The following is a 22,196-nucleotide window of genomic DNA, read 5'->3' as shown; positions in this document are numbered from 1 at the left end:
GGATGATGAATAGTAACGAGGACTAAACCATTTTGAGTTCGAGTTCGAGACAATGACATCAATTTGTGACATGGAATCCGTCAAAACTTCATGATTCATAAATCTAACATCAGTAGTTGTTGGGGGTATTAATTAAAGTATATTTGTTGTGGCGTATTAATAATGATTGACGAGACACAAAAAAAACAGATTGAAATTGTTTACATCATTAAAAAAAGAAGAAAAAAAAATTAATATTAATTTCTCTATTTTCGAAAAATACTTTTAAATTATTATTTTAAATTTTTTATTCACGTAGTAAACAAAATAAAATCTTTAATGAAAGAATAGTTTGTAATGGGCTGATACGGCACACGGGCGGCCCATTACGCTGAATCACGTAATGGTTACAGTCGGTTTGAAAAGCTCCACACTTTTGGGACACTAAATACCAAATGTGAGTTACCAGGCTTTCCTTTCTTGTAGAGAGAGAGAGAGAGAGAGAGAGAGAGAGAGAGAGAGAGTCAATTCTGGAGCTCCTCACAGAATCCCTAGGGGGCATCTTTTGGTTCTTTCCATGCGCTCTGTCACATCTTTGACCAAGAAAGAATGAGACATGGCATCCACAATCTCTGGTTCAGTGAGCTCATAGGAAGAGAATACATTGGAGCACACAAGTCATTGGCATTGTAGGCCTGTGTGCCCATTAGGGTTTCATTCTACTGCTGCATTTGCATTTCCCATAGCATCAGCAAGAAGAGTTCCAGGTCACAAAAACCTAGCTCACATAAAGCTGGACAAACATGCATCACCATATGCTAAGAGACCATCAAGGTTTTAACATTCTAAGAACAACTCTTCTTTTTTACCACCACAATGGAACAAGAAGCCAGAATCTACACTAAAATACTCCAGTTGTACATGATGCCTCTTATCCACCCTGACAAATGCCTCCAAGATTAGGCGCGCCTCATCGGGGATTAAAAAACAAGAGGCGCATCCAACTTCAGCTTCGGGACCAGTCAGAATAAGTAGGCTCCACTAGATCTAAGAGAATCTAACAACATGTCACAAAATCCAGAAGCTAGAAGAACAAAGCCATATTTGGGATTACTCCCCACTGACCATACAAACTACAGTGACTTGCCGAAGCTGAAGGTTCAGTTGAAGCACAGGCTTGTTCCAGATCCCTTCCTTTATGTACACCGCCGAATTGCTGAGTTGGCAACTAAGGATCCATTTGTGCTATCCATGAAGAATCTTGTCTGTGGCCTACACGGTGGGAATTTTGTGCACGAAACCGCATTGCCATGAACATAACTTGGTGCATAGAAGGGGTTGAATATAGAGGAAATAGTGTCGATGCTAGTATTGTCTCCATAATCGGCAGTGCTAAATGAATCTCTGGTGCTCTCGGTGGTGAATGATGAATCGTCGGAACTTGTGAAAAGATGCCAATCGCTAGATGTAGCATCAGAAAATTCCATGCTCGACGTATCTGGATATGTTCCATCCGGCAGGCTGTTTCTACTTGAAGGCCTTGAGATGTGATCAGCAGCTTGGTCCGTGGTATCTTCACCATGTTCCTTTCCCATATGATTTCTAGGGTTCACCAAATTTTCTGAGGCATGTAAGCTTCCATCTTGTCTTTGTTGCCCATGTTTTGAAGATTTCTGGCTCTTGACCACACTCCGCCTTGCAAAAGTTGGAGGATGTGATAATTTTTTCTCGGTATGAGCTTGAGGGGGCCGTGGAAAAGATCTGAGGATTACATGATACAGCAAGTTAAAATGTGTTAACCAAACATTGTACCAAAGTAGACTGACCTACCTCGCGTAGAAAAGCATGTATGCACCTTCCGACATCACTTGATTTGGTGGTACTGCTTGCACCTATTTGAAACGTGATAAGATCAGAAAAGTTCCTCAAACTGATTATAGAAACTAATCTAAAATGCTTGCATCCATATAGTTGAATAAGCAAGGAATTCATAGAATTATTTTTAATAATTGTCAATCAAACTCAATTAACCAGCTTAAGATACACAATTGATGGAATCATCCATGCTAACATGTCCCATCTTAACCTCTGCCTCCCAATCTCCAACTGGCCCTAGTCAAAACAGTGCATTCCTTGCTCTAAGAAAGCTCTGTTAAGATCTGATACCAGTCTCACTTTAGGTATTTCAAGGTACATCAAAATGAGAGTGAAAATGTGAAATAGGATTAGAGTAAATCTGCATGTTAAATTATGGCACATATCATTGCCTTGACTCATACTTGGATTCACAAATTTACCATTTTCTTGAAGGCTCCTTAGTGAAGATTAACACAATTTTTTGGATATTTTAGTTATGATGATTGATGATTCTCAGATTACTATGTATCTTCATTGACCAATATGATACTGGTATAGTTGTTATTTTTTTCCTTTACATTTATAGCTTTTCCTATGACTAACTTGTCTAAGAAGCCCTAATCCTGTATTGCAACAGGAAACCTGTTCCTTTCCTATGATTAACTTGTCTAATAAGCCCTAATTCTGTATAGCAACTGGAATCCTGTTTCAGTGCGCTCTGACATGACATACAGAAACTGCCGGTTTTTAGAAGAGATGGGAACATGAACTATTTATGGCAACCAAGTAAGCTATAATGTCTGTCAACCGATAAAGCAACGATAAACCAAAATTTAGGTCCATCTAGAAAGGCACTTTTTAAGCTAATCAATCAGCAAATACATGAAACACGTTATATGAAATGAGCATAACCTGCAATAGAAAAGGCAGGTGAACTTCAGCGGAATAGACACTCAGATGAAATAGACAGGCATCATCAAGCAAATGACATAGGAATATTTAAAATGGGTGACCAAAATCCAAAAACTTAATCTTTTAGGAAATGGCCCAATTTATATTAAGTTCAAATATCCTCTCTCATGTGCAAGCCAGATTAGGCTTGATGCATGAACCAAAGTCAAGTGCATCATGCAAGTCAATTAAGAAGGACATTGCACAAGCATCAATTAAACACCACATGAAATAAAGAGAGGCAGATACGAGTTTCAAACTCATGACATGCCTTAGTACCATGATAAATGTTTCAATCTAAACTTAAGCTGGCTTGCATTTGAGGGGAATGTCAATGCTTATACAAATATTCAGGGAATGCTAATGCTTATAAAAATATTGAATCCATTCCTAACAACTTCAAGTTACGGAATCATTAGTCACCAGGTCAAAAATATTTATTATAGTATGAAAACAGATTCTGAGTTCGAATCCTATAACTATCCTCCTTTTTCCATGTGATTTTTATTCAATATTTGTGTAACACCCCTCAATCTACTTGGTTTGCACCATGCAATTTCACAGATCAAACCTAAACCAACTAATACATGAGAGAGAGGATATTATACTTGCAAAAATATTGAGGGGATGTTAACAAAGTTGTTAAACTCGCAACGCTGTAGGATCATGCAATCTTATGGCCCAGATCGGGCTTGGCAAGTCGGGTTGGTCATCGAAACTTAAAAATGGTGGAATCAGCCCGACTTGTGAGTTGACTCGGTAAGATCGGTCGATTCGGCCAAGCCAACTCGAGCTTAGCAAGTCAACTTAGTTGACTTTATATAAAAGAAAGTAAAAAGAACGCACCTTGAAGCAGTGTGCCATCCTTGGAGCATAGGAGCAACAGAGCCCTAGACCTTGTTGCTGCCTGCAACAAGAGGATGCTGCCTTACTGGCTGTTCAAAGATGTGTGATCCTTGCAGTGTAAGAGTGACGAGAAGACAGACCTAGACTACTTCTGCCATTCACGACGAGACGGTACCAGCATTGCCGACCATTCAACATGGCTGCTCGAGTGGTTGTTACTTCCTCTCTACCCACAGGTGCTATTTCTCCACCTTCCCTCTCCTTACCGTCTCTTTGTGTCTCCTCTTATTTCTTCTCCTCCTCTCTATTCTTCTATCCTCCCTTTCATGTTCTCTCCTCTCCTCCTGTCTTCTCCTCCCATCTCTCCTCTCTTCTCTGTTGGCTGGACAATCACTAAGTACAGTTGTTTGCTAGATAAACATGCAAAACTTGAACAATTTAACATTAAGTTCAGTTTCATGGAATAAAAATATAAGAATATATAAGAATTACTAAATCTTAATAAAAAACTATTTATAAATTTCTTTAAGTGTATGTATCTTAATATTTTTTTTATTTGTAGGATCTTACGCTCCTAAGGTCAGATTCTACGATCTGACTTTGTAACCCCTCGATGATCCTAAGTAGGAATACGAGCCTGACAATCTTGAATGTTAATGCTTGAATTATATTGGAACCTTTCCTAACACTAATATTGCTAGAAATCCAATTCATGCAGCATTTGATAAGACAAATAACAACTCCCAAAATCCAGCATCTAGTGATCAGTGGACTCTAGTTACCTCAGAATCATCAATTCTGAACCATGTTCCTTCCAGATCTTTAACATATGAAATATAATGCCCTGAAAATGATGCATTCAGTGTATCCACGTGCACAACAACCGCATACAACAGGTAAAGGGGAGGGTTGTCAGCAGTCCCAGTCACAAAAGGAATCATGTCCAGCATCTCAGGGAAGGTAACACACTTATTGATTTTGCCATACTTCCCTGTCTATTAAGCAAAGCAACAACAGCTCTGTAAGAAAGAGAATCAAATTAATGTGCATTAACTACATAGAAAAAGGTTAATATCAGTGACAAGAATACTGTTAGAAATGTGTGTCATGCAACAAGTAATGCATATGGATACTAAAAACTAACATGCAATATCCATATAGAAATCCTTTTGTGCATGAATATTTAATATAAATAAAATATCCTACAAAAGAAGTAATTAATAGAATGTAAAGTTCACAGTTTAATGTTTCACATGAAATTAAATTCTAGGGTCATCTGAAAGAAACCATTTTAAAGCTTAAACAAGTCCACCTAGTCAATTTGTTACCTGGAACCTCTTCAAAACTATAGTTAGTATGTTGGGGACCTCATGTAAACTCAACTGCTTCCTGGCTTTAACATATGCCAAACACCTATTTTTCAAATTCAAAGATAGAATCAGCAGTGACAAACAACTAATGGAATCAGATAGGCAAATTTGGAGTATTGATTGAACCTTCCACATCTGTACATATTCTCCCCATCTAAATCCTCCGGAGCAGTAAATTGTGTGAGAGCATCTTCCAGTGATTCAACCCGGCCATGTATCTCCAGTGTAAGATCCATAATGCTCTCATATATTTCAGACTCAAGATGACATCTTAGGCACTTGACCTTGGTACAATTAGGTACACTAGTTAGTATCAAATATCCTTTACAATTAAGAGTAAGAAGATCGTGCTAAGCAAGCAAAATGATTTTGCAGCAAAGTCAAAGTCAGTCACCTTTGATTTGAGGCGACCACCAAATATCTGTTGTATAAGTGTTGTATCTTGCAACCTTGGATCAACTTCCTTCTCACCACCCAGTCCTTCAAGGCACACAGATTGCATGGACATAACTAGAAGCCTGGTTGTTTTGTATCAAGATGCATCAGTAACAGGATGACTTTAGAAACTAGTTGTTATGAATTGTGAAGAGATGAAACTGAATAGAATACAAAAAGAGGTGCCATCAGCCTGGAAAGCATAATCCTGTACCCAATCTGATTCAGGCCCCAAAAAACTGGCCTCAGGCAGTCATTTCCTGCTATTAAGTTAGCTAACTGGATTCCTTGATATGTATTTAGCTCAGGCTAGGGATTATTTTGAAGTTATTAAAATAAATGATCGCTACTCGGGATAGCTTGGCTCAAAGATTAAGCCATCTGCAGGCTGGGAACAGATCAGCATCCTCGAACAGATCAGGCAAGAATTATTATCACTTCTTAAGGATGAAGGTCCACATCTTACCCAGAGTATTGCACCCCTATTCTAAAGTAACTAATATGAAAGGAATTTGTAAAGTAACAAATTAAGAACCAAATGAGTGCCATGTTTATGTGGTACACCTGAGAAATTCATGTGCATCTTCTTGGTTTCCACCACCCATGCGACACCCAATATTTCTCATGTTCAAAAGGATCTTACTGGCAGACAAAGGACCACCTCCTTCCTTCAACATTGAAACATGTTGCTCGAGTTCACACATGAGGCACCACTCCTTGACACAACCTAAAAATGCAGAATAATTTAGCAGAAGACATCCAGATAAAATGACAAAACCTCTCATAATATTTGCTCATAAGAGCAAAGACGAGTCAGAATTACAGGTTCTTGAATGTGATCTCTGAAGTAGGTAGACCATGAGAGGTTTGGTGCCAGTCAGACATTGCAAAACAGCATTAGCATAGCAACTGCAATAAATACAAAGCTATAAAAGTTAGAGATACTTTAGAGAAGGATCCTAAAAGAGAACAAGTAATTCATTAAGGTGCATTATGATTTTGGGATAGACTAGACTAGGTAAAGAAGCTGTTGGGTTCACACTGTCGATGTAGTGTCTTCAAAAACCACATATACAAATTGATACATTTAAATAAAACACAAACCCATTACTTCTTTTTCTCCTCTTAGTAGGTGTCACTCACTTAAATTGTTATCTCAAACACATGAACTACAATAGATCAGACACAATTTACACAGTTCACCAAGTTGCTACATTGATGCTCCTTACCCTTGCAAGGCATGTTCTCATGTCCTCGAGTGTATTAAATGCCACAGGCTGAACAAATTTAAAAATGCATGTATGTAGCAACCTAGAGATCCATGATCACTACTCCACAAGTAATGCATGCTATCACAAATTGTCCTTTAAAACATAAAACTCACCTATAAACCACAAAATTATGCTTTCATTAATTATAGAATCCTTTAGTTGAACAATTGACAGGGACATATATCATATGCATACATACAGTGATCAGATGTCATGATGATATATAACATTTGCCGAACAGGCAACCTAAACTCGGACAAGCTATAGAATCAAACAAGGATACAATTTGAAATAATTAACTATAAATCCTGGTGAAAATGCAAACACTGATTTCCATGAGTTGTCGTTGACAGCATGGACCATTAGATGAATAACCAAGGAATTCAATGATTTCAGTGTTCAAACAGCCATAAACAAATCAATGTTTTCGCTATGAGATATCCATTCCAACAAGAGGGTTTACTCCTATGTGCTCTGGGAGGAATCTCAGAAACAGCCTCTATAAGGCTATATACCACATATATTACCCCTCCCCAGACACCGTATTGATAAAAGCCTCACACACCGAGCTCGTCCTTTTTATATTCATTCCAATAGACAGTCCAACTACAGGAACACTCCATTAAAATACCAGGAACAGTAGCAATAGCATAGAAAATCAAATCAAAATTGAGATCAGCTGGATTAGGCTTTTGAACCAAGGGATCAGGACTTTAGCAAAATGAATACCAAACCAATAACATTAAAGCACGAAAAAAAGGAACACAAAAAATTCAAGAAAATAAGAAAATAAAAAGACACAAAAAGCAAGTAATGCAAAAAAAAAGATCTATTTCCAATTAGATCAGTTGCGGCTAGCTCCAAAGTAATATATAAACCATGTAAATAAATACTGATCAGGAAAAACATGTAGCAATAACAATCTGAAATGATGTTGCTTTAAAATTTTAAAATCTAAACAGATCTCCACACCCTTGAAATAGGTTTTACAGATAACCACATTCCATCAAAAGAAACTTAAGGTTTCTTTGGCTACAAAAAATTGTTCAGCTAAAGGGGACTAAGTTAACATAATCACCAAGAAAAACAACAATTATTGCATAAAAAATTTGAGAAAAACAATGATTTCATGGCTAATACGATGAATACTTTAAGTGTAGGAAGCAAAGAGTATGCATTCCTTACATGGCATGATTTCCTCTTATTTTCTTAATTTACTCTAAAAAAAATGATATTTTTTGTATACCATAAGAATTTAAGCTGTCAGATGACAAAATCAATCTGTACAAAACTTACAAGGGTAACCTTGCTTCTTAGCAAGCCACAAAAGCAATCCCTCATAATATGAATACAGAATAATGAAATATGTCACAACCTCATTTTCATAAATGGTAGGCCTACTACAAATAAACATTCAACTTACTAAGCCATACCTATTTCCACAATTAAGAAGCCCCCTAGGAGATATCCGCCACTCTTCACATTGGAAAAACTTAACAAGATCTTCGTAAGGAAATAACATTTGACAAACCTGGAATTGCAGAACATGAAAAGCAGAGATCTATTTGTTAAATGTAATACATGGTTTCAAGTCTAGAAAATAGACCTTGTTCTTCTTATTGTCATTCAACAATAAAATAAGATTCCGTTTGAGCGCTTTTGGATTCTTCTTTGAGCTTGTCATCATCCCTTCAATGCTTGCATTCCCACTGAGGCCCCGTATGTGGATGTTTGAGGATGTATTCTTTTGTCGGATTCCTGCACAAGGTTTATGAAATAAGAAGAAAAAGCAAAAGCAGAACAGGAGCATAAAATGGAAAAGTGTACAAGTCTAATAAAGTTTCACAACAAGTTCTCTTAGCCTACCAGATCCACTTTCCTTGTCACAAATTTTTCCTAAACTTTGAGAGTGGTACCCTCTCGACATGTTCTCCGCTAACTTCTGTGACGAGGAAGCTGTGTACCCAAGAGTGTAGGGGGGTTTCCTGTACATTATGCTTTCTTTGGCTGAATAGTGTTCAGCAGGGTAACTGACATGAAATTTTTCATTAGAAGAAGAAAAACCAGACTCAGAACAATCTGCTTTCTCTGGACTGATATTTGCACCATTTTGGCATTCACTTATCACATGTTTATCCGAATGTAACCGAGATGATGTTGCAGTGGAACCACTTTGTTCCAGTCCCTTTCTTGTTTCGGCAGCTGATTTATTGTGCTGGACCATCGGACTTCTGGCATTAGATGAGATGTTGGTCTCTTGATTCATATGGATTTGACAGGGCGAAGCAGTAGAGTTTCGATTTGCTAACTGAAACCATTGGTACACACGCACATCAGTAAGACAGTGAAACCAAAAGTAGAAATTAATCTTGCCCACTATGAGTACATACGATACAAACTCACACCTTAGATCCTTTAGGAGCATCCTCTGAAGAAATCTCAGTAAAATGGTTGGTCAACAAGGCTTGAGCACAAGCATCATGGTCATGGTCTTGATCAAATGCACATGCAGTGTGATCATCGCCATAAGATTTATCTTTTTTTGATTTATTAACAACACCCATTCCTGATGACTTCCTTCCAGTCTCTGAATCTTCAGATGTGTCAGTGCTAACAAAGGAAGGATCATCCATGTCATTTTGAATATTGTAATGCAGGGGCTCTTCAATACCATTGCAAAGGTAAGATGATTTTGAGTTATTCAAGATAGGCTTGTGCCGAACTGTATCTTTAAGAGGTAGGCCAGCCAAAACATCCAAGGAACTATCATGCCATTGTTGACATTCATGCTTATGCCCCTGCCTCCAGTGAATTATTTGGCACTTTCCAGAACTGAAAACAGGATATGCCAAAATAATATAAGCTACTTATTAGAATCCATTAATATGGCAGGATTAATTAAAGCATAAAAGACAACAAATACAAGCAAGTGTATCCATGATCAGCTTTAGAGAAGAAAGTACCATTTTATTTACATGATAATATTAATTTTGCTTTCCATGTGAAGTCAACAAATAACTGCGAGGAGTATATTAATTTTTACTACATGTCTATTACAGATACATACTTCGTAGTGTTTGTGTACACTATTCAACCACAAAATTTCTTAAGACCGTCTCAATAAATTAACCTTTAAATTTGCACCCAAATGATACCTAATGCATGAAAAGCCAACCTATTCCAGAATTAGCCAATCTTATTCAATTTTTGACTAAATTTTTAGCCATGTTGTCATATCTATATTGGAATCATGGTAATGAAACAAAATTGAACTAGAACTGGTATAATTCACCTAGGGTGGGCTAGGATTGGCAGATATTGTCCAATATGGCTAATCTTATTCTTTGAGAAGTGAAAAAAAAAAAAGGAAAAAGGGATTAGAGGAAGGGGAGAGAAAGAGAAGAGGAAAGAATTTATAACAATAGGGGCCTGTAGGAAAAGTTTACCACCACGGACCATCAGCAATGGAGCAATTCTTAACAGCTGGGTCACAATGGGAAACAAAAAACACATTTTCTGGATCAATCTTTACTAAATGAATTTCATAATCCAATATAATATGTTTATTAAGTATTCCCGATGGTTGTAGCCTTTTTCGCATGTTAAATCAACAAGCTAGAAAATCAACTAAATCAAAGGAAATCTTCAGTGCATACCTTAACAGCTTTTCATGAAGCAAAATGTTCTTAATTCAGCAAATAATATATAGATGAACAGAAACATAAGAAAAAAGTATCGGAGATTATCAATGAGAACAACACAAGAAATCCATGAAATGTTATATTATTTGTACCAGTATCTGACCGACTTGCATCTGGAGCAGCGTGTTGTAGCAGGGGCAAAGCATCTAGTGCATTCATGAAAGCCAGTTCTTGAAGATGGCAAAACTTGAAGGACACTGGCAGATGCCATTGCTTCTACTTGGAAAGCTTCTTCAGCAGCAAGCTGAGCAAGTATACTTATCCTAGCCTTCTTCTTAGCCGCCTCGTTCCATCTCCCAAGTAAGATATAAGTGAAAAGTGGAATCAAGACCAGGAAAATGAAAAGTGCAGGTATGTCAGCTTCCCTTGGCTGAAGCATGTCCCCACCAACACACTCATGTCCAATTTCAACATGTGCTACTTAGGCAGATTCATGTGAATTGATCTAACCATATGTTTCATCTTTATTTCAATAGAAGATAATAGAGTTCGCCTTTCTCTGAAAGAGATATGTTTATAAAGCATAAATTTGGTGCCCTAAATTGCTCCAAGGTGAGAATACATTTCAAGACACCAAAAGGCCTACAGTTCCTGCATTCACTGTGACTTCTGTCAACAAAAAATAAGCAAACTTTTTTTTTTTTCATTCTAAAGAAGAAACAAGTTGTGTTTACAAATTTAACTCAGCTAATTTAACCAGAAAGATCAGGTCCAGTGGAAAATTCCCTTTGAAAATAAAGGCAAGGAGAACTGAGGGGACATATAAGAAACAATGTAAGTCAGAAAGACAAGACCTGAATGTGGCAAAGCAGCATTATGAGATCTCGTTGGAGAGGCATTTTTTCTGTAAGATTTCAAGACAAAGCGTCATGCATCTTAACTTGAAAATATGCACAAACAAAAGAGACAAAGCAACCTTAAAGATCCTATCTTCAAGCTTTTGAACCAAGAAACAAAGAAACAGTGCAGTGCAGATATTAAAAATCAATATTCAAGAAGAGTACACGATCAGATCACGAATAACACCTCAAGTTAATGAAAACAAGAGGTATCACAAAAAGCAAAGCCCTTCATAAGCCCTATTCTCTAATGAAATTTCCTCAGAAAAAATATATCGAGAATGAAACCCTAATACTCACTCCACCTCGACCAAAATCTTCCCTAGCAGTCAAAACGCAAGATATCGAGAAAGAGACACAATGGCATCAATCATGATTCAGAACAACAAACCTGGAGGGAGGGAAGCAAGGAATATTTAAAGGAAAGGGCCATTTGCACCTCACCAAGATCCCTGTTTTACAGTCTCTAGCAGAAATGAATCAAATCAAAGACCGACTACCGACAATCTCACATAAAATCTAGTACTTTTGACGCCTCTTGAGCAAGGAAACCCCACCTCAGCATGCCTGCACTTTTGGCAATTTCTCCACAAAATGCACACAGCATCCAGCATTCCAGGCCATTCATGAGAAAAAATGTCTCCTTTATCACAACTCGAGTAAGGGGAGCGTCACAAAAAGGAAAAGAAGAAAAAAAATAAACCAAAAAAGTTAAGGAGATGGACGCATCGATGAAAAAAGAACCCAAAAACCTGGCATTTTTAACAGATTGCAGTCCAATGGAGAGAAAAATGGCATTAACTGGAAAATGAGGCATCTTTCCCCCTTACCTCTGAGGGAAAACAAATCTGGGGCATCCTCCCAGGATTCACCCAATGTCTCATGTGATAGTCATACTTAAAACATCTCAAAGAGACGCTTTTCCTCCAAGCTGGTTCTGCGGCTCACTGGCTAAGCAGTACCCTTCACAGTCTCTCTCTCTCTCTCTCTCTCTCTCTTCTCTCTCTCTCTCGATCTGGCTAGCTGTTTTACCCACTAGCATCAAATAGCATATGAAAAGAAACAAAAAGGCAATAATATATTGGAAATCTCCAACACACCCTCTCCCCCTCGCTCGGCTTTTTACACGCATCCATGGCTTTCCTTCCGTGCCCTCTTCGATGAATCAGTACTAAAACAAGGTATAGGAAGCAAGGAAAGACGATTTATGTATCCCTCAGTCAGCGTAGACAAAGACAAATACATTTTAATGAATGATGCAAGAATGTAGAAAGAATGGTGTTTTTGTTCGGACGCGAAGAAGCAAACAATAATCCTCAGTTGCAACTCTTGTAAGGTTCCAAAAACATCCTTGTTGGATCCCTTTTTCATATTATGATGAGCACGCGAGATCTAATTGTCCTACTTGTTTTATGTGCATCAATTCGATCCATATATTAATCAACAGCGACATGCACCAACTTTTTTTTATTATGCGTGTTATTGCTCCAACCTCGAAATTGCCGTGGCACTGTATTTTTCAGAAAAGAGTACTCACAGGAAGGGATTATAATATACTCTTACCACTTCGCTTTTCCCTGTAAGCTCGTGTATTGAATGGATGGGTGTTACGTGGTGATCCTCTTAAACCATATGGGGTTACCATTATTTGTTGTTTCTTAGCTTCTTGATTCCTTATGCACTGACTATTTTTAATGGTTGATGTATCAGATGCAAGATGCTAATCTGGGAACATAGCCATCCATGGTTCCGTAATGCATATATGTACATGACAATTTATTGCTGGATTGTATTCTTCCTCACTGCATGTATGTACTATGTATAGTACATACAATGTACCGTACATAGTACATTGAAACTTCCGATCTCATGACTGCATCACTAGCAACAACAGAAGCTCCCACAAGCATCAAGCTGCAGTTGCAAAACCACTGCTCAGATTCATTACGAAAGCTGCCTACATAGCAAAAATTATGACACCGCAAGCCAACTAGTTTGGTGATTCGCATCAGCTCCGGCTGGCAAAATCCATGACGAATGCCACAACCTCAACAATCCTGCATTGCCAAACAACAGGAAATCAAGTATTGGGAAAACTAAGGCACTAAGAGTCACTTTAGCCTTGTGGTTATACAATGGTAAATACCACAATGAATCAAAGAATGCAATTAACGAATGCGCACGAATTATAAAGATTACTACCTGATTTTATATTTTCTAACTAAAGCAATAGCCTTTGAATTACATTAGATAAGAGTCAACTAATGCATATTCTATTAGCCTTTCAATTCTATGCACCATCTTTCCCACCATCCATACAAGTGTCACCTTCACATGTATACAGGAAACCAACTAAAAATGAAAGAACCATCAAACCAACAGACAAAAGGAGAAAAAAAAAAAAAAAAGGAAAAACAAATGGATCGGAAAGAAATTTCTTAGGGCAAATCATCATCATTACAGCCATGTCAGTCCTTGGGTAGGCATCCTTGCTCGAGCGTCAGCTAATGACACCGACATGGCAAGAATCATTTGCTCTTCAAAGTTCTCGGGAGCGAAATGTCCCGGAGTCATGATAGCACCACTTGGGAATGGAACCACTGCAGTCCGTGGATCTACCATAACATCTGAACCAGCGTAGCTGGTCCCTGCCTCAGACATGTCGGACCAATGATCAGTCGAACACTCACCAAGCTCCTCCCTCAGTACTTCCCTTCCGCTATCTGGTGGTATCTCATTCCAGTAACTTGAAGGATTATTCTGCATAAACCTCATGTTTCCTAAACTGCCTGATTGATGAAGCATGTCCAACATTGAGGTGGCACTACTTGATATATTAGCACTAGACTCCACATAAATATGCTGGTGCTCATTTAGAGCTGAAGCTGCACAAGCTAACCCACTATAGGGTGACACTTCTGGAGGAGCAATTCCATGGGAACTGTAACATTCTTCTGAAAAGGATGGTCCTGGGAAAAAACTTCCGAGATAGACTGGATATCCTTGATGACCATGCTCCTGATCAAAGTGAAATGTCAAATTAGATATTGGGTTCTGAAAAAAAATATAAACAATGAGAAATATATTCTACTTTCTCCTATCTAAACATGAATAATGAAAATTATATTGTGATACCTTTATATTTAACTTAATCCAAACAGTGTCTAATGATGCAAACAGATGATGTTTTTTATAATATCTCTAAGAAAACATCAAAAATAGCACAGTAGTTGTTAACATATAAAGAACACCACATGAACACTCACTAATGCATAGGCATGCACCTAAGCATGCAGAAATTAGGTTTCTAAAATGGCAGCCTAGTGCACAAAGCTCATTTCCCTCTGGCATCACAGTGTATTACATTCCCACAACCTTAACCATGCATGATGAGAGGCAGTTTTGAAAAATTGACCCCATAATGTCTGGGTTGCAGTTGATAAGCTCTGCACCAAGGCAGTGGTTGAGATTTCTAAGGCAGCCTATGTTCCTATGGTCAAACGAGTCAAGATACATTGGATCTGGACAGTAAAGGGACTTTGTGAGTGATTCAATTGGAAAACAGCAAAACACAAAAGAGCAGATATTGGACAGGAAGCCAGAACCTCTAGAGAAACAAGGATAAAAACAAATGGAAAATCAGAGCACATTGATATTTAAGACCTGTCCACAGCCAAACTTTGCTATAATTTAAAAAATAATCAAGAATATAATCCACTTATTCCTGTTTAAAAATCATCTCTGACACAAAATATAGATGACAATTTACTCCTGGACCATGACATCTTGTGATCCTAAAGGTACATCCATTCTTCCTCATGTGAGCCATGTTGATGTGTTGAACCTCCCCAAAGTTCCTTTTAATATTTTTTACCACCCCAATGTAAATCCAGGACTATTTTTTTATATCCTCCTCTGTGACTTTTTTATCTTCCTCTTTCTCTTTCTCCTTCTATTTCTCTGCTTTCAAAGAACAACTGTGCCCTTAAAACCTAAACCCTGCATCTAATCCATGCTGTTGCCTTGCGTTTGGGCATAAGGTATAGCCATGTTTGTTCAGGTCATGCAATTCAGACAGGAATATCTCAATATAAATCGTGCTCTTCAGCTTTCCTTCCAGACTGAAAAGAAAAATAGTTGAATAATAATGAACAGGAACAAATAGAAAATAGAGAAACTAGAAAGAAACAAAAGAGAAAGTGATACAAATTGAGGAAAAGGCAACTCATAAGACAGGCAGCCAATTTAGACAATTTAAAGATACATCTGATATTGCAGTCAAGATTTCCTCTTTAGCACATATCAGCTGGACATCAAATACAACATAAACCAAGGTTTGCCGTACCGTGATATACTGCTCGGTACAAGTGGTAAATACTGGTCTAACATGGGACTGGTATAAGTGATACATCGGTATGACCTCATCTACCATGTGCTGGTATGCTCGGTACAGTTCGGTAAGTACCATACCAATAACTAGCCGGTACACCGGTGTGGACCGATAAGACGAACCATGACCTAAACCAATCCAAATAGTATCTAGCAGCCTCTTTTAGTTGGATTTCTATCCAAATGTAATTTTAAATACAAACTTGACCTTCTTTAATAGAAAAATGGACTATGATGAAAATCCTATAAAATTACCTAACTCAGGGAAGAAACTACTACAATCAATGATTAACATAAAATATATTGTATTCAATCAATACTAGCTAGACTACCCAGACTCATTCAGAAAAGCATGACTTCTGACACATACATAATGCAGTGTCAAGTGCAAGAATATATAACTGATCTCCCATTTTAGAGCGGAACTCCAAAGCCTTAGTTTCATCATTTCAGTTCCACACCCATCCATGAGCTAGATCAAGTGGTTGTGCTATTAACATGCCACGACATCTGCTCAGAACTCTCCTCTCAGCTTGTTGCTTTTTTATAAGCACCATTTGATGCGGAATTGTCTAGCTTCAAAATCAATAATCCACATGTTATTGCACAGGAATCTCTATTTCCATAGCCACTGTGCTGAACCTTTCAACCATATATATAAATATAAATATATATATATATATATATATGTGTGTGTGTGTGTGTGTGTGTGTGTGTGTGTGTGTGTGTATATGTATGTAAGTATATATATATATGTTCGTATATATGTATGTACGTATATATGTATGTACATATATATGAATGTACGTATGTATGTATGTATATGTATATGTATATATATGCATATATATATATATATATTTATTTATTTATTTATATTTATATTTATGTGTGTGTGTGTGTTTTCTCCAGATGAAAAAAAATCACCAGCCACTTATGCCTGATAGATTTTCATGATCATCAAAAGAAACAATTTTAAAGGAACAAACTACTGATTAAACAACAAAGTAGAATTCCTTCTTTCAACTACCCTGTAGAAAATCTAAGGAATCCTCTTTGGTTGGACTCCTATACAAACACGAAGGGATATAAACATTGTGCAAAACATAATGGACCCTCTCTGACAGATATTACAAAGCACAAAGAAAAGTCACGAAATGAAGTAATGCCTAAATAGTATACAAAACTAGAGCAAACATATTGCATAAACAAAAGATAGACTGGATAACTAAGATTCCCTCAACTCAATCGAAGTGATAATTTTGACTTCATCAATATGGACCGATCAATTGATGCAGGGGTCAAACTACAACTCTTCGTTGCTCATGTAACATCCAAACTTGATCAAATCCAATAACCTTTAGCAATGTGTAAATTTGTAACAGCAGGAAGAACCGTAATTTCCTGATTCTCATAAATTGAGAAAATAGATGGCTCATCCAAAAATAATTATTTTGGCACATGAAGGTTCAAAATTGAATAATTGAAAGTCTGGAACAACTTTTTTAAAAGAATCTTATGTCCTATCTAATACACAAAAAACCTCAAGATTTCAATAAGATTGAATGTTAAAGAAGACTAAATTTGTCCTTATTGCATAAGTTTTCGCCTAGTATATATTGCACAGACGATGAGAATTGGCACACACTAGCTTGGATAACCTATTAATAGTAACTTCTCTAAGACAAGTAAAATCCATGCCTCACTGAGGTTATTAAATAGCACCATCAAGACAACAGGACTCCTCCCAGTAGTTTCCCTGTCTCAAATGAGCTGAGTCTCAGTCAGTTCAACCAAATGGGAAATCCTGATGCTTATGTGCTCTTACATGGTCTAAGACTCTAAAACAACAGGCAACTTCAAGCTGTTAAGTGATTTTGCAGATTCTGTCTTTTGCACCCACCTGACTGCCTAGAACACAAGGCTCATACTAAGAGGGGCAAATACGACTGGGCAAAGGAAAGTGTATCCTAATAGAACAGTAACTACCTTTGACAATAGCAGCATAGTGAAAGCATGATGAAGTAAAATAAACGAAAACAAAGCAAACAGAAAATAGAATCACATGAATAAAATGTATGACTGACCATACATTTTTAACTAGCCTCATCCTGGAAAGCATTATTACATCATGTATTGAGAGAGATTGGTGTTATCTTAAAGTATGACTAGGACTAAGTTCAGATAGAACAATAACATATCTTACAGCAAAGAGAAGAAGATTAGTCTCCTTTCCGTTATTCCTCAAATCATCAATAATATATTTGGTGAACTTTGTTTAAGTGTATTGAAAAAATCAACAAATTAGAGTGTCAATCCATTCTTAGAAAATTTGGGCATGAATATCAGTACAGGGTCCTAAGCTTCATATTGGCATTACTATTCAATATAAAATGCTAATTGTATTTAGACGAATAATACAAGCTTGCTGCAATTCCAGCTCTAAATGATCCAAGTCACAGATTGTTGTCTATATATATATACATACATACATACATACATATATATATATGTATATATATATATATATATGTGTATATATATATATATATATGTGTATATATATATATATATATGTATATATATATATATATATGTATATATATATATATATATATGTATATATATATATATATATATGTATATATATATATATATATATGTATATATATATATATATATATATATATATATATAGAACCAGCATCTACATTTTGTGTCATTATTAGAGGCAATATCATTTCTATGATCAAAAGCGCCATATCACAATATCAAAGAGAAAGCAGTCTCATGAAACTAGCAATAATAGACTCTAAAAAAAAACTTCAAAACCAAGCAGCATGATGAAAATAAAATTGAGGGCATAATATAATGATTTAAAACATTAAATTGATAAGTTACTGAACATGTTATGAATGAACACTGTTTCAAATTGCATGAAACTTACCTCGTAATTCAAGGATAAACAATTAAGAATAATTTAAGAAAAGCCACAAATTTTGTGTAATATTACTCCCAGTATTAACTCATTTGGATCAAGTTACTGCAATTTAACTTTAACTAGTAACCTATATTACCTGAATAGAAAGCCAGATAGCTTCCATGACCATAATGTCATCAAGATCACGGTCAAAATTGTCAGCTCTGCATCGTACAAAGTTCCAAATAAAGATAAGATGACAAATGAAGGAGAACATGCCAACCATAAGATACAAATGCCTCCTTAGCTGCATGCCCATCGTGTGTGGTTAACAGTTATGAAAATTAAAGATAGGAAAAAGAATTTTTAGTTTTGTGTACCCATTGGACTTAAGATCAAAAATTGCACTTTTTAGTTTTGTAGCTTGCCATTGATCATAAAAAATTAAATTATATGCTCTTAGGTAAGGCCACAAGCAGTTTTTGGAATGACCAGAGCTTGAAACCAAATGGGTCAAACCTTCCAAAAAGGAGTGCTTAGAAGGTTCTCCAACGGGGCGGATGGTGATAGGTGTTGAATTATGTTGGGGTATCACAATCTCCTCCTGTCAAATACCCAATGTCCTTATCACATACACATACATTATGTAGAAGTCCATCAAGATCTATTTTAGGTGATGTGGAATTCGGGAGATGACATAGCTCACCACACCACCGAGACCATCCATGGTGCGTATACCCATTGGATTGAAGATTCACCGGGAAGAATAATCAGTCCCAATGTGCAAACATATCATAAACAATTTTTTCTCTTATATTTGTCATAACTCAATCCAAAGTCACATGGGCCAAACTCCAAAATGGAGTACTCAAATGTTACCCCTTGGGGGAGACTATTGATCTGTTATATTATTGTAAGATTCCATAAGAGTTTACAACAATTTCATAAGATGGACTGAGATGAAATACATTTGATCAAGTTGAATGTGAACTAGATTAAAAAACATGAACGAGATATGGCAAATAGTATAACTTTATAAGCATATAAATTTGGAATGCCTGAGACAATAAAAGAAAACAAGCATTCAGAATTTTATATTGCCAATAAAAAAAGATAACAAGGCAACAAGCTAAGATATGGCTACTGTTGACATCATGCACCAGATTCAACAGTTCAAAAGCTCAATCTATATGCTTTAATTACTTGAGATATGTTTGTAAGCATTTAATGACCAATTCAGAACCTCAAGTCAACCAAGTAAGTCTATGAGCAAGGGTAGGCAGCAATCAAGAATCCGATTTACCCATTATTAAGAAACAAAATCAAAATCCAGCATTTGAATGTTCTCTCACTAAGAAATACTTTCACAATGTAATAGAAGTCCCAGAACAAAGAAGTTACCAACTCAGAGACCAGGCAAAAGAAAGAAAATTTTAAATGATAATTAGTGGAAGGTTTCCTAAGCATATATACTACGAGCTAGTTAACAGAAGCAGTAAACTTCAAACACTCAAGTACCGAGAGAGTTGATAAAAAGATCAAACCATATCACCTTCATAAAAGTGGTTAGAAATCTATGTTTTCCAATAGGATGAATCACTGGCCATACCAGAACAGAATTACTAAATTAGTAGAAAAAGCTGAAACAAGTGAGTGCACTTTGTACCTGTTCTGTCTACAGTGTGAAGGCAGCATGCCTGCCGGCACCGAGCACGAAGCTTGAGATGAAACAAAATCATTTATTTGTGTTGTGCATCTCAGAGACGGAACTGTCGAGTTTTCAATACAACATGAAGAAACATAGACCTACTTTAGCAATCAATATAAAAGAAGTTTAATGATCAAAAAACAAGAATATGTAGTGGAAAGAGGATCTGAAAGCGACGTGCTACCTATGTCACAATACTCCACTTCTGCGTCATTCATTATTCTACTCGGAGAACTTATATCCTTTCTTTTCTTCAGCCTTTCTGCTTCATCCTGAATTTCTTGTTGTTGCATCCTTATTTGTGCTTCAATGAACTTCTGCTCTTCCTGCTCTTAAGCAGAATTATTTAGAGACAACTCGAACATCATTGACAAGCAAATGTACACTCACAAATCAAGAAAGAAGGCAGGAAAAGTTGAGCAAACTAGAAAAAACTTACAACTTCTTCCAATCCCTTCTCTTCTTTTGTCTTCACACCACGGTACTCAACAGCATAATTTAAAGTTTTGCAAAAGGGGCACCTATCAGGTTAAGCAGTAAACCTTGCATGATCCAAATTATGATGCAGCAAAAATAAAACAGAAAAGGATACTCTGTAGGGCGAGTTGCATGAGGTGGTTTCATCTGAAGGAAACACTCTGCAAGAAGCATCAAATTTTAAGTTAAAATAAAATTAAACAAAAAAGGAATATGGATACAGACAACATGGATAAAAAGGATTGAACCAAAAAGCTTTTCAACATCAGAGAGAAATTTGCATTACCCGTGCATATGCCTTTCATGCAACACCTCGATCGATTAAGACTCGGATAATTCTACAATAATACAACAAAAAAGGGAAAATCAAGTGAACTACATCAAGAATTGCTCTAAATGCAATCAATCAGGATTGAAACGTCAGAAAAAGCAAAGGTCGAATACGAACTAGAAAACAAATGGGACACTCTTCAAGATCGAGAGCGCATTCATCGCCTCCAGGGTAGCACGGCGCCAACTTGGACTCCAGAATGAGCTTCCTCAGTTTCTTTTCATCAATGTCGCGGTGGTGGTACAATCCCTGCGGCCTTGTGTACTTCTCGTCCACCACCTGCCTCCTCCTCCCTATCTTATTCCCCATCAACCTCACTTCCTACGGCAAGAAAGAACGCAAGAAATCACCAAAAACCAGCTATTCCCAACCTTTGTTCCTCAGTCTCTCAACGTCTTCCGATCAAAGAAGTAAAAACGATAAAAAAAAACGTCAACAAAACAAGAGACCTAATTCCCTCCCATTTCACTTCAATTAAGACCGACAAAAACAACCGATAAACCGAACCCTAATTCGCCATTCCAGATCGAGGCAAGGACCACCGCCGACCCTCCTTCCCAGTCCCAAGATCGAAACCTACATCGATATCCCGCCAAAACCGGACCAAGAAAGCGAATGCGATAAGCAGAGCCCAACAAAAACCCTAGATCCCATTCTTCCCCGTCAAGAAGCGGGGATCGGGAAGAGACGAAGCAGGAGGAACGGCGCTCGACTTCTCTCCACCGCCGATCCCGTCGCCCGTCTTGCCGCAGCCCAAGCTTCTCTTCCGTCGCTTCTTCCGCGGATCTCGAGACGGACGGAGCGGAGGAGAGAGAGGGTGGGGGAAGATCTCCGGTTCGCGCGCACGAAGCTTCGGAAGCACGACAAGGATCGGGAGGAAGGAAACGAGGGTGGCTTGTGCGTGCGAGAGACAGCGGCTCGGTCTGTCGCAGCGATCAAAGCCCGTCGTCTTTACTCTCTGGCTATGGTGAGGCAGCATGGGATCCTCTCCAATTTCGTAACCCAGAGCTCATAAAGACATCCCCATCGTTCGCCCTCGATCTCTCAACAACAAAATCTCAACCCTCTGTTAATGATGAACCACAATAGAAAGTTGGAGAGGATCCCAATCCTGGAATGCAG

General features: G+C 37.4%; 2 protein-coding genes across 3 annotated transcripts; both read right to left on the bottom strand.

Moving 5' to 3' along the window:
- Window positions 1-856: 856 nt before the first annotated feature.
- LOC103978569 (ubiquitin C-terminal hydrolase 15-like) lies at window positions 857-12,486 on the bottom strand. 2 transcript variants are annotated; one of them, XM_065131218.1, is made up of 15 exons: window positions 12,080-12,482; window positions 11,205-11,254; window positions 10,503-11,001; window positions 9,115-9,541; window positions 8,576-9,017; window positions 8,316-8,467; window positions 8,143-8,240; window positions 6,262-6,347; window positions 6,003-6,165; window positions 5,398-5,521; window positions 5,130-5,287; window positions 4,962-5,046; window positions 4,416-4,628; window positions 1,810-1,871; window positions 857-1,740 (listed from the first exon to the last, which is right to left on the bottom strand). In XM_065131218.1, exons 3-15 carry the CDS (start codon window positions 10,787-10,789, stop codon window positions 1,176-1,178), a joined length of 2,862 nt encoding a protein of 953 aa, XP_064987290.1. In that variant the 5' UTR covers window positions 10,790-11,001; window positions 11,205-11,254; window positions 12,080-12,482; the 3' UTR covers window positions 857-1,175. The 2 variants fall into 2 exon arrangements, with proteins under 2 accessions (XP_064987290.1, XP_064987294.1); XM_065131222.1 differs by lacking the exon at window positions 4,416-4,628 and having other exon boundaries at window positions 12,080-12,486.
- A 1,014-nt stretch (window positions 12,487-13,500) lies between these two features.
- On the bottom strand, window positions 13,501-22,080 carry LOC135626021 (E3 ubiquitin-protein ligase GW2-like). The gene is made up of 8 exons (XM_065131211.1): window positions 21,192-22,080; window positions 21,030-21,081; window positions 20,859-20,904; window positions 20,706-20,787; window positions 20,451-20,592; window positions 20,225-20,327; window positions 18,716-18,782; window positions 13,501-14,267 (listed from the first exon to the last, which is right to left on the bottom strand). Exons 1-8 carry the CDS (start codon window positions 21,381-21,383, stop codon window positions 13,707-13,709), a joined length of 1,245 nt encoding a protein of 414 aa, XP_064987283.1. The 5' UTR covers window positions 21,384-22,080; the 3' UTR covers window positions 13,501-13,706.
- Window positions 22,081-22,196: the final 116 nt, after the last annotated feature.

The sequence above is a fragment of the Musa acuminata genome, chromosome BXJ1-3, assembly GCF_036884655.1.
Source record: "Musa acuminata AAA Group cultivar baxijiao chromosome BXJ1-3, Cavendish_Baxijiao_AAA, whole genome shotgun sequence".
Classification (NCBI taxonomy): domain Eukaryota; kingdom Viridiplantae; phylum Streptophyta; class Magnoliopsida; order Zingiberales; family Musaceae; genus Musa; species Musa acuminata.
The sequence above is the reverse complement of the archived record's forward strand: the minus strand, read 5'-3'. Positions and strand labels throughout refer to the sequence as shown.